The 18,683-nt window shown below is 42.3% G+C and overlaps 1 protein-coding gene across 1 annotated transcript in view; it reads right to left on the bottom strand.

Moving 5' to 3' along the window:
- The window catches only part of GPC3 (glypican 3), a 703,653-nt gene that overhangs the window by 176,631 nt on the left and 508,339 nt on the right, over positions 1-18,683 (bottom strand). The window contains exon 6 of the mRNA XM_051968697.1: positions 1,471-1,591. Coding sequence (XP_051824657.1) covers positions 1,471-1,591 — 121 coding nt within the window. The remainder of the gene's footprint in view (positions 1-1,470; positions 1,592-18,683) is intronic.

The following is an 18,683-nucleotide window of genomic DNA, read 5'->3' as shown; positions in this document are numbered from 1 at the left end:
TTTCACAAAACGTTGGTGGGGATTTCAGATGCAGCAAATTACTGAGGACTTTTCCCCAATCCACTTCAAGGATGTGGAGAGTGATTGATCTTCCCTGTCAGTGATCCTGGCAAAACGTGAGTTATCTCAGTGTTTGGGAACAACTAGCTTAGAGCCAGGGACAGTGGTCTTTGAGGAGGGCTCAGGTCAATGCCCACCGAGAAGATGTTGGCAAAATGGCCACTATGGGGCTCAACAGCACTGTTTCTCATTTTGAAGTTTAGCTCTGCCATCCCTTTCTGGGTTTAATGGACACTTTACCCCATTCCCTGTTTCCATGACTGCTCATGCTGGTTGTTCCCCAGGCCTGGAATATACTTTCTCCTTACCTCTGCCTCTCAGGAGCCCTAGCTTTTATCGAGATTCAGCTCAAGTACCACCTGCACAATGAGACCTTTCTCAATTTTCTCAACTGTTACCACTGTTCCACCAAATGACTTTGCATTCATTTACCTGTGCGTATTCTATGCCTCCCCCGGTATAATGGCAACACCCCTATTTTTGCTTTTGTCTCTGTATGACGAGAGTATGGAATGGTGCCTGGCACACAGCAGGCATTTAATAAATGCTTGTGGAATAAATGAAGTCAGGCAAAGGCCTTGGATCCCCAGGAAATGGCCATCTTGGGCTGGCCCGGATCCCTGTTTTCTTTGGGAGGGTTTAGGGTGCCAGTAAGGGTCTTAAGCATAAGCAGTTTCCACCATCTCGATAGAAGATGGAGGCAATGTCCTCTCCCCAGCCTCTCAAAAGCAAATGCATACTCATGCTCTTTTGTAGAACTGGGGAACCTTTTTTTTTTCCTGCCAAGGGCCATTTGGATATTTTTATAACATCATTCTCGGGCCACACAAAATCATCAACTTGCAGAACTCAAGCTGTGGGTGTTGTCGTACCTAGCTTTCAGCTCATCACTGCCTGGGTTCACTTTAGCAAATGATTTCCTGGGCCTTATACAGTCTGTGGGTCAGAAATTCTCCACTCCTGTTCTACTGGAACGTAGGGCATCCAGCATGAGAGAGTCAATAGTCCCACTGTACCCTGCCCTGGTCTGATCACAACTGGAGCACTGTGTCCATTCTGGGAGGCCACTGAAAAACTATGGAGTGTTTGGAAGCGAGCACACAAGCCAGATGGTGACTGGATGGAAGACCACGTCAGAAGAGATTTAGCTGAAAGAATGGGACACATCTCTAGTGAAGGAAAGAAGCCATGATCAGCATGGCTTGAGTATGTATAAGGGTGGGGTAGGATGGACCATTCTAGCTGCCTTTTGGCATTTTAAGGGCCGTCATGTGTTCCATTTGGCTCCAGGGTCAGAATTAGGAGCAAAAGCTGGTGCGTACACACAGGCCAGTGGACCGACGGATTCCTTGCTGGGACACCTGTCATTGAACAGGTGCCATTTTCCTTCCTGTCCCACGTACCACTTACCTGGTTAATGTGCTTCAGCTTGTCGATGATTTGACTTATTATCGGCTCAGGTCCTTTGGCTTTCACGTCATGGTTGCTGGTCAGACCTTTGGATCCATTCTTGGCCACCTTCTGGCTGTACCTAGGGAAGGGAAGGGGGTGAAGGAGAAAAAGAAAGACAGGTCCTAAGCACGGTGAGGTCCACCATCATCTTCAAACTACTCTGGTCAGGATACTACACAACAAAAGGCTTGCTGGGGAGAATGGAAACTAGCATGAGTTGGGAATCAGGATGTTGCGGGGGGGGGGGGGGGAGGAAGAGAATGAGATGGACCACAATAGAGGAATTCAGATCCTAGCCCTTGTGCTAACCAGCTGTATCATTGTGGGCAATCTATTTCCCTTCTTGGGGCCTCAGTTTCCTCATCTGCAAAATACCAATAACAGCATTCATGCGCCCTTCGTCACGGGGCTGTGGTACTGAAAGTTTTTTGGAAACAATAATGCACCAGGGGCCTGGGAATTTCGATCATTTTTATTATGGATCAAAATGGGATTGATTTAAAGGGGGTATGTGTGTGTATCCTTTCCTCCAGTTTAAGGGAGAGAGGCTTCTGGCATGTTCTTGGTCTCCTCCTTTTCCTCCCTCCTTCCATCCCCCCACTTCCTGCAGGCCTTGTGGCTGGATTTCTTTTCAGGAGGCCTTCCCAGGCCCTTTGCCACATAAATTAAGCCCATCGGCCTCCCCCCTGGGCTCGATATGGGAAGAAAGTATATGGGCTTCAGCGAATGTTTTTAATATATTCCCCCAGGACCTGCCATAGGTCGTGCCTCAAAAGTGAAGTGACAAGATTCCCATTGAAAGCCCCACAATGATTAGAAGGGTAAGTGAGTGTTGGGGGTGGAGGGGAGTAGCTAGACACGGCCACCCTGGGGTCTGTGAGGCTCTCCCATCCACAGCCCGCCAGGACGCTAAGTGACTAGCGAGGCTCCACCTCTGGCCAGATGCTGCTACCCCAGAGTTGGTTCCCATCTCTTGGGATCAAACACACATTTGTCTTTTGCCTTTCTCCTCCATACGGTAGGAACATCAAAAGACGGTGGACTGTGGAGAAATAGAAATCTCTTTTGGGGGGAAGGTCTGGAGGGGGGGTGTTAGGTTTCCCTCTGGATCCTGACGACAAAGTACCTTCACAGAGCAACTAAATGCCAGAGAATGCCCTACAGTGTCTCCTTCGTTAGGGATTTATTAATAACAATTATAACTCATTTCTAAAGTATCCCAAGGGCTACAACAGACTTCTCTTAAAACAACCCTTTGGGTAGGTAAAAATAACAACTCCCATTTTGATAGCACTATAAGATTTACAAAGCCCTTTCCTCAAAAGAATTACATGGGAATATGAAGGAATTATTACCATCCCCATTTTAAAAATGAGAAAATTGAGGTTCAGGGAAATGGATAATAATAAAAATTAACATTTCTGTGGCACTTTAAAGTTTGCCAAACAGCCTCAAGTTAACAAGAAGCATTTATCAAGCACCTACTGTGGGCAAAGCCCTGGAGATACAAAGACAAAAGTGAAAATAGAATCTACTTTCCAACAATTCATAGTCTAGTCAGAGAAGGCTTGTACATATCCGGGGATCTACAAAACCTACAGGATTTCCCAGAAGTCTTACTATAGTTTGAAGCTATTAAAGCTTAAGCCAATAAAACTAAAAGAATAACTACTTAAGCTATTAAAGCTTAAAACCTCACTAAGACTTTTAGGACATCCAATATAAGACAATTTTGAAGGGAAGGCACTTTATGTACACTTTCCCATTTGAAGAGGGCAGCTTAGTAGCATCGTAGAGCCCTGGGATGAGAATTAAGAACTCTGTTCAAATCTTCCCTTACATACTTACTAACTGCATCACCCTGGATGAGTCACTTAACGCTGTTTGCCTCAGTTTTCTCATCTGTAAAATTAGCAGGAGCAGGAAATGGTATCTCTGCTGAGAAAACCCCAAACTGGATTAATGCCTCAAAAGACTAAACAACCTTGTACCTTACAACAACTCTATGGAAGAGAGGCCATTATTATCCCCATTATAAAGATGAGAAAACTGAGGGACAAAGTTGTCTTCTGTCTAGGTTCCTGGCTAATAAGGATTCACGTTCTGATTTGAACCTACAGCTTCCTGATTCAATCCAGCAGTTTATTCACAAGATCAGGCTGGCTCCAGCTGCAGTAGTGTAATTGTGTTCTTGTCAATTAGTATTTTTAATCCCTAATTATGAATTTCAAGATCATCATGATTTGGGAATGTGCTCATATGATTTTCTCTCTGATTTCCTCCCGTGGGGAGCAGAAGCATATGCCAATATTAGGAATATGCTTTGACAAACTTGGTTTGCATGTCAGATATAGGCGGGGTCCATAAATCTAATGTCTGACTTTTGGTAACAAAAAGCCAAATGCGTGCGTGCGTGTGTGTGTGTGTGTGTGTGTGTGTGTGTGTGTGTTTGTGTGTGTGTGTTGGAGGGGAGTGTAGTGAAAAGGATGGTTTATTGAAAAACAGATGAAGAATACAGATTATTACATTCCTTCTAAAATGAAAAAATTGGAAATATTTGGCAGATGTAACTGAAAATGAGTTTGTAAATGTGCTGTGTGACGTTGGGTAAATTACTCTAGTCCCTGTGCTTTGTTTTCCTCATCTACAAAATTAGGAGATGGGATTAAATGAACTCTAAAGTCCCTTCCTTTTCTGACAGATTATGGTTCTTTAATTCAGCCAGGACAATGAGCATTTATTAAATGTCTACTGTGTGCCAGGCACTGTGCTAAGCACTAGAGATACAAGGAAAAGAAAAAATGTCTCTGTTCTCAAGGAGCTCACAGTCTAATGAATTCTCATTCAAACAACAAACAAGTCAGAATAAATTAGGGATACTCAGTGGGGGGTGGGGGGGAGCTAGTACATTAAGGGGGATCTGCAAAGAAAGTGGAGTTTTAGCTGGGATTTGAAGGAAGCCGGGGAAGCAAAGAGAAGGAGAGATTTGCAGGCGTGTAACTTACTGGACAGCCCGATGAAAATGCTCAAAGCCAAGAGATGAAGAGTCTTGTTCGAGGAAAAATAAGGAGGCCGGAGCCATGGAATTTTGGAATATATAGAGCAGGGCAGGAATGTGTTAAGACTGGAAAGTTAGCCTGGAGAAGAAGAGCCTTGAATGCTAAACCAAGGATTATATATTTGATGCTACAGGTGATAGGGAACCATTGGAATTTATCAAAGGTGGGTGATGGGGCTGAAGAAAAGGGGTGTGATGGGACATGGTTGGGTGCTTTATGAATAAAGTTATGCTTTAAGAATAAATTTATACCTGTAACCTTTGGGGGGGAAAGGATGCTTTGAAGAAATGTAATGATTCTTTATTTCATGGAGTCAGCTCACTGCTAACCTCCTTGTTTATAATATTACTGGAGACCAAGAGAGCACCCCAGCTTATCTCCTATGCCTTGGAGAACCCTGAAGCTGAGATCCAACTCAACTGGCTTTCTTGCTATCCTTCTTGTTCACTCCTCCACCTTGTCGTTCACATGACTTGGAACTTTATATATGTTTCTCAATCCATAACGCTAGCAGTAATCTCTCTCCTGAGCTCCAGTCCCACATTACCAGTTTCCTATTGAACATTTCACTTCGTATAGCCTAAAAGCTATCTCAAAATCAATGCATCCCAAGAAACCCCTCATCATTCTCATCTTCCCAGTTTCCCTGTCTTTTGAATTTGCCTATCTCTGCCAAGGGCGCTATTGTCTTTCTAGTCACCTGGGTTCACAACCTCCAAGTCATCCTTGATTCTTCATTCTCCTCCACTCCACATATCTATTCAATGGCTACATTTGGTAGAATCCACTCCCACAACATCCCACTCTAGGTCATGCTCTCATCACCTCTCACTTGTACTGTTGCCACAACCTCCTAATTAGCCAGATTAATTGGCTGTCTTAAGTCTCTCCCCCAGATTGCTCTGGAGTACATGTGAAATCCTAGACTCGATGAATCAAAAGCTAGAATATCAGCTATCTCAGTTAGGCAGATAATCCTACTCTGGTGGCAGAAAGTGAAGAGGAATTAAGAAGTTTCTTGATGAGAGTGAAAGAGGAGAGTGTAAAAGCTGTCTTGAAAGTTAACATCAAAAAACTAAGGTCTTGGCAACTGGTCTGATCATTTCCTGGCAAAAAGAGAGAAAAAAAAATGGAAGCAGCATCAGATTTTATATTCTTGGGCTCAAAGATCACTGCAGATGGCCACCACAGCCATGAAAGGCTTGAAAAGAAAGCTCTGGCAAATCTGGCCAGCATACTAAAAAACAGAGACATCACCTTGGTGGCAAAGGTCCACATAGTCAAAGCTATGGTTTTTCCAGAAGCAATGTATAGCCGTGAATGAACTATAAGGCAAGCTGAATGCTGCAGAACTGATGCTTTCAAATTGTGCTACTGGAGAAGACGTCTAAGAGTCCCTTGGACTCAAAGAGATCAAATCAGTCAAAACTTAAAGAAATTAATTCAGGCGATTCACTGGAAGGTTCAATGCTAAAAAGCTGAAGCTTAAATATTTTGGAGAATATTTTTGGATGTCAGAGGATGACATGGAGAGAGAGTGTCATGAAAACAATGAATAAGAACGTGGACAGACTTAGAGGCAGTGAAGAACAGAAAGGCCTGGCTTGCTACGGGGTCACGAAAAGTTGGACACAATGAAACAGATGAAACCAGCTCAAGTCTCTCCTCTCTCAACTTTATTCTATCTGTGTCTTCCAAAGTGATATTTCTAAAGCACTGGTCTCACTATGTCACTCGCCTACTCCAAACTCTCCAACATGCCAAATGGCATAGTACAGTGCTATAAGAAACAGCATGGAAAGAATTACATGAACTGATGGAGAGAGTGAAATAAGCAGAACCAGAAAACATTGGACACAATGACTGCAAAAATGCAAAGGAAAAGAATAGTGGCGGGGGAAGAAAATTAATGCTGCAAAATGACAAAAGTACAAGTTTGGTCTCAAAGAGGAGATGTGAGAAGACACTACCCCACAACCCTTTGCAGAGGTAGAGAGTGGAGTAGGGTGCATAGAGACTTCAATATTTCATAAGTTATTTTTTATGTATTAATCATTTTTATTGAATTTTTCTCTTCCCTTTTTCTTTCTTTTTTATTCTTTGTTATAAGGGATGGCTCTCTGGAAGAAAGGAGAGAGAGGATGTTGTAGAAAAGATTTCTATTCAAGTAAAGTTTGGTCTAGACAGTTCTCACATACCTACTCCAGCAAAATCTTGATATTTTCATAATTCTTAATACTGATAAAGAAATCCAATGAGAGGCTACATGGTGATTTCTGACATCCAAGAACTGAACAAAAAATCATCCGGAAATCTATGATTAATAGGAAAAGGGCTCATCCAGTTCATCAGAGAACAAGACATTTGTAGAGAGTACAACAGAAAGAACAGACTTCATAACAACTACAAGCAATAAGACAAAGGAAAAATATTTTCTATAAGGACAATATGAATATCTAGAAGACACGAAGCAAGAAATTCTTTAAAAATAAAATAAAAGATCTCGAGGAAAGATTCGGAAGAACAAATATTTTTAAAGAGAAAGAGGTTAACCTTACCAAAATAACTGAGCCCCTGAAAACTAGAATAAGCCAAAGAGAAATCAGTGACTCCATGAGAGAGTAAGAAATACTAAAAGAAAATCAAAAGATTGAAAAAATAGGAAAAAATGAGATATCTTATATAAAATACAAATGACCTGGTAAAACAGTTGAAGTAAAGATAATTTAAAAGTCACTTTAAAAATTGCTGATTTTTTAAAAAGCCTGAAAAAGATATGAAAATCATATCTCAAGAATAAAAACTGCCCAAATCCATCAGAACCCGAGGGGAAAGTAATGAGAGAAAGAATCCACCAATTCCCTGAAAGGAACTCCGAAAGAAAAAGTCTCAGGAATGTCCTAGCCAAAATCTAAAGGTCCCACTTTAAGGGAAAAAAATGTTACAAGTATCCAGAACAAATCAGTTCAAATAACAAAATAACTATAGTTAGGATCACACAAGACTTGGCAGCTTCTACTATAAATGACAGGAGATCTTTGAATATAATGTCACAAAGATACAGGTTGACCATTCAAAAATAACAGTCCACAAGGCTAAGTATAATTCTCTAATTCTCTACGGGGGGAAATAGATCTTTAATGGAATAGAGGACTTACAAGGATTTCTGATGAAAAGACCAGAGCTGAGTAAAATCTTTGAAATACAAACAGCAAAGTTCAGAGAAACGCAAAATGGTGCATCTGAGCATTTTGAATGGGCTAATGGGTAATTATTTAATTACCGATGGTTGGGGGGCATGAAAAGAAGATATGGAAACAGAGAAGAAGGGATAGGGAAAGTGCTGATCAGATAAACTTCACATGTACCTGAATCAGACAAAGAAGAGTTGAACACACACACACACACACACACACACACACACACACACACACACACACCCCAACTGCAAAGAGAAACAAATGGGTTATGGGGAAACTTAAAAGTAAAGATAATACTATGGAGGGAATTGTCACAAAGCAAATTTTCTGAACCTTAAAGAGTACTTAAAAGAGAAGGGGGGAGAGAAAAGCAAAAACCTGGACTCTAAGAAAAGCAAAAACCTTCCTTAGGCAATTGGAGGATTGCTGGGGGGGAAAAACCTATGGTACATGATTATAATATTTTTGTGTAAAAAATGATGAAGGACATAATTTAAGAGAATCCTGAGTAAATGAACTAGCAGAATGAAACGAGCAGAAGCCAAATAGTTTATCCAATAACAACATTGTAAAGACAAACAACTTAGGTAGGCTTAAGAACTCTGCTTAATGCAATGACTACCCAGGATTCGAGAAGATCCATGAAAAACATGTTACCCATGTTTTTTGGATGTGACCACTGTGTGGATTTGCTTTGCTTAACTCGGCTCATTTCTTTCTTTTTTCCCTGAGACAATTGGGGTTAAGTGACTTGCCCAGGGTCACACAGCTAGAAAGTGTTAAGTGGTCTGAGGCCAGATTTGAACTCAGGTCCTGATTTCAGGGCTGGTGATTTATCCACTGTGCCACCTAGCTGCCCCCAGCTCATTTCTTATACAGATTTCCCCCCTTTTCTTTATCCCAGTTTATAATTTGAAAGGACTTGTCAGAGGAAGAGGGGCAAGTAACCATAGGATGACAAAAATGATTTTTAAAAATACATATAAGAGAATAGTAGTTCAGAAGGAAGCACCGACAAATAGGGCAGCTTTGAAAGTAATATGTAGAATTTGTGGCATCCTTTGGAAAAAGCAAACAGTGTGCAATGGAGATTCAGAGTTTAATCTAGAATCTGATTTCTGTATTCTGCTGTATAGATGTAGAAATGCTCCTGTTTAGTGCTTAAGATCAGAATAAAAAATAAAATCGAAAAATCCTATGCTTCTAATTACGTGACCATAGGCAAGTTATTTAATGTTTCTGGGTCTCACTTTCCTCCACTGTATAATGAAGAGTTTGGACTCATTGAACTGCAGGGGCCCTTCCGGCTCTGACGTTCTGTCCCTGACTTCAATATCCCTGCAATAATAATATAACATATGTGACATGTACTTTTTTTTGGAAGGGGGGATTTTACATGCCATATGTGTTCATTTACTTGGGCACAAAGGAAATCATTTAAAGCTGTCCCTGTAGCTTCACATTTCAATTCAGCTCAATTCAACTTAAAAATTATTATGGTCTCCCTGAGTAGCAAACACTAAGCCAGGCGCTAGGATGGGCACAAAGTTGGGTAAGACTTCAGGTGGTTGCTAGTGTAGTTGGGGAGAGGGGGGGAGCGGAACAACTATGAGGAGGAATGAGACACAAAGACAACTAACAAAAACAAAAACAGAACTGCCTAGGGGCAGCCCTGAAATCAGGAGGACCTGAGTTCAAATTTGACCTCAGACCACTTAACACTTCCTAGCTGTGTGACCCTGAGCAAGTCACTTAACCCCAATTGCCTCAGGGGAAAAAAAGAGAACCGCCTGAAAGAGGAAATAAGCAAGCAGGATAGGCCCCTTAAAGAACACATTATTGGGAAGGATAATCTAGGAAAGGCTTCCTGGAAGAGATAGTAGTTAAATTGTTGTTTAAAGGATGAATAGGAATTCAAGAGAGATCATAGATTAACAATAATCCTTTCTGCAGTATTTTTAAGTTTGCAAAAAGGCTTTATAGATATTATAATTGGGGGACACTTACTAGCTGTGAAACTCTGAGTAAGTCACTTAACCCCAATCAACTCACACAAAACAGAAAAGAAATAATAGATATTGTAATCCTTATAACATCCCTGCAAGAGACTATTATTATTATTATTATTATCTCCATTTTATAGTTGAGGGAACAAACTTAGAAAAGGAAAACAATTTTCTCTGGGTGATACAGCTATAAGTGTCAGAGGGAGGATTCGAACTCACTTTTCTAGATTCCAAGGCCTATCTTCTTTTTTTTCCCCTAAAAAACCTATATTCTTTTCCCTAGAAATAGAGAGCCATAAATATCATCATTTAATACATTTAGGGTTAGAAGGGATCTTCAAGGCCACTTAGTTCAATCCCCTCTGTTTACAAATTGGGAAACTGAGGCCCAGATTAGAGAAGTGATTTGTCCCAGTTTGACTCCAAATCCTGACCCCTTTTCACTGCACCACCAGAGGAAGGGAGAACACTGCTGTAATTGGGAATTTTCTTTCTCTCCTCCCCACCCCCATGCCGAGTCTGGTTTGCATGGGGATTTACAGGCCAGTGAACGCAGGTTCAGCCTCTTTTTCGCTGGGGATCCCATGTAGAAACAGGACCCAGTGAGCAGGGGACAGGGAAGCTTTGGGTAAAAGCACATTTCCCAGGATGGGTAATCTCTTTAGTTACACTTGTGATTAAACTAATTGCAATTTTCCTCTTCCATCCCAATCCTGGCTTCTCTGAAGGGCTCTGGCATTATTCCAGCACGGAGGGCTGGCTACTGGTGAAATGGCAGGAAGATGAGGAGGTGCCTCCAACGGCAGATCCCCTTAACCAGGCATTTTGGGTGCGATGGAGGAGGAATCATTCTTGTCGTCACTCTGTGTAGTTTGATGTAGCCTCAAAGAGTACCACGCTGGGTGACCGGGATCCTGGGATCGAGGCCCGGCTCTGCCACCCAATAACCATGAGACTTTAGGACAACCCTATTCCTTTAGCCCTCTGAGGCCATTTCTCTGACGAACGAAGGGAGCAGAGTTGCTTGTGGCTCTGAAGTCTGTGCTCCCTGTCCCATCTTCTACCACTGATTAACTGTGGAAACCCAGGCAAATCCTGTCCCTTTTGGGAGCCTCAGTTTCCTTTTTCATCAGACGAGGGAGTTGGACTTGGGGATCCTTACTTATATTCCTTTCCAGCTCTGACCAAGGACAAGAAAGCCATTCAATCCAATCCTGTCATTTTACAGATGAATGAGTAAATGAATTTTTAAACATCACTTGAAATGTGCCAAGGACTGTGCTAAATGCTGGCTAATCAGTAACAGAGCTTGAGAAGGAGAATTCAGAAAAGGTCATCAGGGATCAATTCCAATCCCTTCAGCTGACAGAGAAAGAAACTGAGGTTCAGAGGAAGAAAAGATTTACCCAGTTAATTGGTGGTGGAACCAGGATTTGAGCCCAGAGGTGGAAAGGATCTCCGGAGCCCCACTAATCCGACGCCCTCATTTTATAGTTGATTAAAAGGAAACCTGCTCTGAATGAATTACCCCACATTCTAAAGGTTAGGGGAAATTTGAACTTAGGTCCCAAAGCAATAATCTGCACCGTGCTGCCTCCCACATTCTATGAGAACAGCCAAACACTCTGAGGGACAAGAACAAGTCTGAAGGTCGTTCTGGAATCAACAAACGCTTATTAAATGCCTACTATGTGCCAGTCACTTATCTGGACTGTGTGTAAAATGCCTGTCCTAGGGCTCTGCCTCTGCTAACCTGAAGGAAGGACGGGCAGCCCCTAGCTTTAGCTCCTCCAGAGGGTTGGGGACTTTCTATCTCCACAGCTGCACTAAAAGGAGATCTCCAATATTCCCTGCGTAGTTTAATGACTAATTTAAGAAGCAAGAGAAACTCCAAGGAAATTCTTGTGATTCCCTGCAGGGCAGCATTTTGTAGAGGGAGTGCTTTCACAGAGCTTGGAGAGGGAAAGCTCTAGTTTCAGCAAGGTTTAATGGTTCCCCACTCCCTCCAAAAAACAAAAAACCAAAAAAATCCAGTGACCCTGTGGCCCAGGTTGCATGTGTTCACTGCGCCATCTACTGGAGCTTTGCGGCAGCACACACATCTGCCTCCACTACACCAAGGGCTTTGTTCTGGATTACTGATTTCCTTTGTAAATCCTCAGGCAGCAGTGGCCATGGGGGAAGAATGGAGCCAGTTAAGGAGCATAACTAGCTAGAAAAACAAGGCAAACCAACCCAGGAGGGGAAAACCTCTGATTACGATCCTTAAGAAAACAATTCTTCTACAATCTACCATGCAGCCAGAAGTGGGGGGAAATAGGCTGATGTTTTGTAAAAAGCCTGTTGGAGAAAGAACTGTGTGCAATGTGATTTCTGCTTCACTGAGCTCTTTTGCCAAGCAAAATATATTTGAAAACCTTAAAGCACCATGTAGATGTCAAATATTATTATTCTTTTCTTGGGCCTGTTACTGTATTAGGACTGGGAGTGATTCAGATCTCACGTTGGAAGAGAAGGAAAGGCCACGCTCACTGACACAGTGCCCACTATGGGCTCTGCAGAGATGATCTCGCTTGATTCTCCCAACAACCGTGTGCGGTGGGTGCTGTTGTCTGCCCCATTTTAGAGATGACCAAACTGAGGCAGAGAGTAGTGAATTGACTCGTTCGGGGTCACAGAAGCATCTAAGACTAGATTTGAAATTAGATCTTCCTGATTCCAAACCCAGCAGCACCTTAGCCCCTGGGCCGCCAACTTGCTCGGGACAATTACTTAGCTATACGACAAGAGTGAAATCACTTATGTTCTCTGAACCTCTTTTCTCTTCTCTAAAATGGATGTAAAATGCCTGTAATGTTTACCCCCCAAAGGCATGTTGTCATAAGGACTAAAAGTAAATGTCATATGTGTATATGTTTATATATGTGTGTGTGTATGCATGCGTGCGCATGTGTATGTATATATATACACACGCAAAGTTTGCAGAGCACTATGTGTGTGTGTACACACACTTTGCTCTGTAAACCTTCAAGAGTTACATACATCAAATGATCATTTTCAAGGGAAAATACATTAATAATAATCATAATCTATAACATTACCGACTACTCAAGGAGCTGTGATTTCATTATAGAGATTAACTCTTTTCACTGACACGTCTCTGAGTCTGGCCAAAAGGAGTCCAGTCTCTGTGTTCCATTCCCCATTTCGTTATCTACTTCAGTTCCTCGGGCTAGCATTCTCAAGGCTGCTAGAGGTGGATTTCACGGGTAAGTTCATCCTCTAACTCCTCTCCCTACAGGAGAGTCATTCCATATAACTTTCTTTTTTTACTTCTATTTTTTTTTTTTTACTAAAGCTTTTTATTTTTCAAAACATATGCATGCACGATTCTTCAACATTAGCCCTTGCAAAACCCTGTGTTCCAATTTCCCCCCTTTCCCCCCAAGCCATTCCCTAGATGGCGAACAGTCCAATATAAGTTAAACATGGTAGAAATATATGTTAAATCCAATATCCATATAACTTTAGCGGATAAGTCTTGGTGAGAGGTTCAACGATTCCCCCACAGTCACACGGTTAGAAAAGAAGTGCTCGGGTTGGTCTTTGAATCTGAGCCTTAGTGGTTTTGGCTACTTTTCTCCTCATCTTCCTCAGTGTAAATTCTAGCCAAGAAAACACCAGCCACTACTCCTCCTTCAAGAAACAACCGTGTTTTGCAAAAAGGAAAATCCTAAGAAAACAGGGTATTCCTGCAATTAGTAAGAACTGGGTAACCAGGAGGTATCCGTTGGGCTTATTCCAGGGTAAGTGGGATCTGGAAATTGCTAAGTCCCTTCCTGAGTTCAACTGAAAAGTGAGGGAAATGGACTCTGGGTCCTTAAGATGCTATTTGGGACATTGTGCTGTGGTGGGATTGCAAGCAGAACCGGGAGCCGGCCTGTGGGGCGGACACCGGGCACGCATCTAGTTTCATTGTAATCCAATTGTTAACCTGGATACAAACATTTCTGTGAGGAGGGGACAGGAGATTAGTCTTGGAATGCAGTCAAAAAGGCCTTTCAACACAGAAAGGCCATGGTAAGAGAAGAGGGAAAAAGAGCTGGAGCCCCCCCTGCCCTCCCCCCCATGGAGACTGGGCCTGGAGGGGGGCAAGCTGTGCTAGGAAGATTCCTGAGATTCCAGGGACCAGAGCATGCATATGAGAGATGAAAGGGAGCAAATTCTGAAGAGGAGCCAGCGGACCAGGAGAGAGAAAAGAGAAAGCACTTCTGAGGCTTGGGGACAATGGACAGTGGTGTGGGAAGCTGCTGAGCAGCTGCACTGGGCCTTTGAGCAGACAAAAAGGGGAGGTAGGACATAAGGCAGGGGACAAAAATGGGTGAGGAAGGGTTTGGGGAGCCAACGCCGGGGAGAGATGGCTAATGAGAGCTTTAGGACACAACGCACACATTCGATTCAATTAAAATGATAGAAACGGAGAAATAAAACCCCCCAGTTCAAAGAGAAATCCAGGGAGAGTCATTTTTCATTCTCATTCACCCTGGAGCCATGAACTAAGGGGCTCTTCTCCAGCCCACAAAACAGTGACCATTGAAGAGGAACCAAAAAGAAATCAACTCAACCGGAAACAAGACTTTTCAATTTAAGGAACATTCATTAAGGGCCTGTTAGGGGCAAGGCCTTTTTTGTTCCCCCCCAGTTGTTAGGGCCCTCCCCCCCACCCCATCATTACTTTGTATTTACTCCACAGATATTTGTTTATTTCTCTGGCCAGCTACTGTTTCCCTTAGGGAGAATGTAAACTACTGGAGGGCAGGGTATGATTTTGGTTGGTAAGCAGCCTGATAAATGATATAATAAATGAATGATAAAAGAAAAAGGCCAGTCCTAGATGTCGGAAAAGTATTTTCATCCACACGGTCCGGGGAAGCTAGGGGCATTTTGTCTCTCTTAAAGAAACTGAGGTTTAGTGAGATCAATCTACTTGCCTATCTGGCACAGATAGTAGATCAACAAACATTTCATCAGGGTGTCAGACACTTAGCTAAGTGTTGGGTTTTATAAAAGCAAAAAAAAAAAAAAAATTCCTTAACTTAAAAAAAAAACCCTGACTTTGAGGAGTAAATATAGCTTCTAATTGAAAAGTACACATTCTAATGGGGAGAATCCCCTCCTCCCCACCAAAAGGTCAAAGAAGAAAAGGACTTCTATGTGCAAAAATGTTTATAGAAGTTCTCTTGGTTATATAAAAGAAGAGGACATTTAGGGACTGCTTATCAATTGGGGAATAGTTGAACAAATCATGGGATATGAATGTAATGGAATAATACTATTGTGCTGCAAGAAATTACAAAAAGGGATGGTTTTAAAGAGACCTGGGAACACTTGAATGAAATGAAACAAAGTGACGTGAGCAGAACAAGGAGAATAATTTACACGAGAGCAACAAAATCATAAAGGAAAAAAAAAACTTTGAAAGCCTTAAGAAATGTGATCAGGGCAATGATGGGCTACTATTTCAGAGGACCCATAATGAAACACGTTACCGTCTTGTGACAGAACACTGACATATTCAAGGCACCAAACGACACATATATTTTTGGAGGAGGTCGACGGGGGAATATGTTTTGCTTGACTATGCATATTTGCTACACTGGTGGGGAGGGGAGGAGAGAGAAAATAAATGCTTGTTAACTGAAAAAACAAGAGCTTTAAATGCCAGAGGACTTTCTATTTGATCCTAAAGATAATAAGGAACCACTGGAGCTCAGTGAGTGGAGGCGGGGGTGTTACACGGAGCAATTTACACTTTAGAAAAATCCCCTTGACAGCTGAATGGAGAATGGATTGGAGTGGGGGAGAGATTTAATTCAGGGAGACCAGTTAGCAGGCTAACAGGAACACAAGTGAGAGATGATTAGGACATATATCAGGGTTGTGGCTATTGGGACGGAGAAAAGGGGACATAGAAATGTTTAAAAAAAAAAAAAGTAGAAAAGATGAGATTCGGCCACGGATCGAATATGTGGGGTGAATGAGGGGCCAAGGATGACACCTAGATTGAGGATGTGAGCCTAGGTGACTGGAGTATGGTGGTATACTGGAGAGTAATGGGGAAACTGGGAAGAAGAATGGGTAGGGGTGGAATGGTAAAGATGCCTCCGAGGCACCTGGTTCAAGTTGTCCAAGAGACAGCTGGAGATGTACGGCTGACGCTCAGAAAAAGAGCTAGATATATAGATCTCGGAATCATCTACGTAGAACTGATTAGTGACCCCATGGCAGGTGACAAGATTACCCTGTGAGACAGTATAGGGTAAAAAGAGAAGAGGTCAGGGCAGAGCTTTGGATGACATCCCCGATTATAGGGTGTGCCACGAATAAAGAACCAGCAAAGAAAGCTGGAAAGAAGATGGACAAATAGGACGACCAAAAGAGAACAGATTCGTGAAAACCTGAACAGGAAAGACTATCCAGAGAAAGGTAGTGGTTAATGGTGTTGAATGCTGCAGAGAGGTCATGAAGGTTGAGAAGGGAGGTCATTGGATTGACCATGGAGGGATCATCGGTCACTTTGCAGAGGACAGCTTGAGTTGAATCATGGGGGTTGGAAGCCAGACTACAGAGGCTTTGGAAGACACTGAAAGGAGAGGAAGTGGAGTATTGATTTAGAAGGCTTTATCAAAGAGTATGGCTGCAAAAGTGATAAGATTAGTAGGAAGGAGGAGAGATAGTAGGAAGAGTAGCATCCAGCTTTTGAAGGATGGGAGAAACCTGGATATGTTAGTAGACAGCAGGAGATAGAGAAAGACTGAAGATAACAGAGAGTGGGGATGATAGTGGGACAAATTTGCCAGAGAAATCAGGAAGAGAGTGGATCAAAGACACATGGAAGAGGATTTGCATTGGCAAGGAAGAGGAGCAGTCTTCATCAAAGACTGGAATGAAGAAGGAGATAGTAGAAATTGTATGAATAATGTAGAATGAAGAAGGGAGATGGGAACTTTCAGCAAATATTAAATTTTTTTCAGTGAATTATGATTTGAAGCCCTCAGCTGTGAGAATAGGGGAAGTGAGTACCTAATGTGAGGCTTGAGAAGAGATCAGAAGGCTTGGAATATCCATCTCCTCTCTACATTTCCAGCTGTGGAAAAATGGAACAGAAAAATCAATTAGAGAGAAAGAGAATTTTTGCCTAGCTGCACTAAAGGTCCACTTGAGATTAGATAACGTAACTTCACAGTGGTCTCAGTCAGCAAGGTTTTGTCTTCTCCGGTGCTGTTCAACAATGTGTGAATAGGAGCCAAATGGTTGGAATAATCCAGGGTTGGGGCTTGGCAAGGTGTGATGGGTAAAAGGCCAAGTGGGAAAGAAAATCCAGACTGGAAGATAATATGTAGAGTTTCAATAGTTCACTAAGGAGTCAAGGTGGAAAAACAAGGAGAGAGCAGGCAGTGAAGGGATGATGGCCTGGGAAAGAACTTAGGGGTCCTAGATGAAGGCTCTAGAAAAAATTTCTCAAGGAAAAAGAATTAGTAACAGATAATCCCACCATCTCCTCATTCCTCACCTGACTGCACCTCCTTTGGACTCTTTTTTTGGCTTCTCCACCATGCCCCTGAGCCGGGCACCCTGCCCCTTCTTTTCAGCTTTCTATGGCCTGTTTTCTTACCCCATTAGATCGTAAACTCCTCGAGGGAAGTGATTGTCTTCCTTTTTGCTAGGTGACTCCCCAGATTTTAGCACAGTATTTGGCACTTTAATAAAATTGACTATTAAAAGCTTCTTGAGAAAAAGGAATTTCAGAGTTCAGGAAAATTAAAGTAGAATACTTATGGGTTGAGGTCAAAATCGTGATCATTTCTGTGTGTAAAGTTGGTGTGGAAAAATATATCATGGGAATTGAGCATTAGAAGAACTGGAAAATTAGAATATTGAAGGGGGATATCAATATATGTTTAAGTTTCCAAGTATGAGGTTTGAAGATGGGGAAGAAAGACTGAGCCAAGTACTGAAGTCATTGGAGAAGGAATACAAATGATCTGGTGGTAAATAGATAAGAGCCACCTAATTCCGGACCGGGAGATACATTTGGATTGTATGAACCTCAAGGAAGGAGAAATGAAAATGGGCAAGAAAAGAACAGTTTCAGCTTCCTGGTACTTAGAGATGGTATGTCCTGGAAGGCCCAAAGGAAACCCATGTCACAGCAGGGAGGGTGCTTCTCTTGTTCCAGAGAAGACTGGGTGGGGGGGGGGGAGAAGATAAATGAGGTCTTCTCTCGGGTATCCCAGTGCTGGAGATGATCCTGAGGTATGGCCCATCAGGGTCCTAGGTAGGTGAATATTGACCTCCCTCTCTCCCCACTCAGTTGCCATAAGTGTACAGGGAAGCAGATGCTCTGGGGGGAGAGATCACTCCCTCTTCCTCTCCACATATGGAGTACAGCTGGGCTCTGCTCCAACTGGCCCTGACAAGTACTAAAGCTAGCATTTAGTGGTAGAGTTTGAACCCAGGGCATCCAGCCTCCAAGGGCTTTGCCAGCTCTTCCAGGGTGCCTCTTAGAAGTGATAGATTGATTTTTTTGCGTGTTAGAATGGAAGTTCTTTTTTTATTTAATTAAAGCTTTGGATAATTTTTCAACAATGACTCTTGTGAAACCTTGTGTTCCAAATTTCTCTCTGTTCCCCCATCCCTTCCCCCTAGATGTTATGTTAAACATGGTAGAAGTATATGTTAAATCCAATATATGCATGCATATTTATACAATTCTCTTGCTGCACAAGAAAAATCAAATCAAACCAGAAAAAAAGATGAGAAGCAAAATAAAACGCAAGCACATAACAACAAAGAGTGAAAATGCTATGTTGTGGTCCACATTTAGTCCCCATAGTCCTTTCTCA

The sequence above is a fragment of the Antechinus flavipes genome, chromosome X (assembly GCF_016432865.1).
Source record: "Antechinus flavipes isolate AdamAnt ecotype Samford, QLD, Australia chromosome X, AdamAnt_v2, whole genome shotgun sequence".
In the NCBI taxonomy this organism is placed as follows: domain Eukaryota; kingdom Metazoa; phylum Chordata; class Mammalia; order Dasyuromorphia; family Dasyuridae; genus Antechinus; species Antechinus flavipes.
This window is presented reverse-complemented; position numbering and strand designations above follow the sequence as displayed.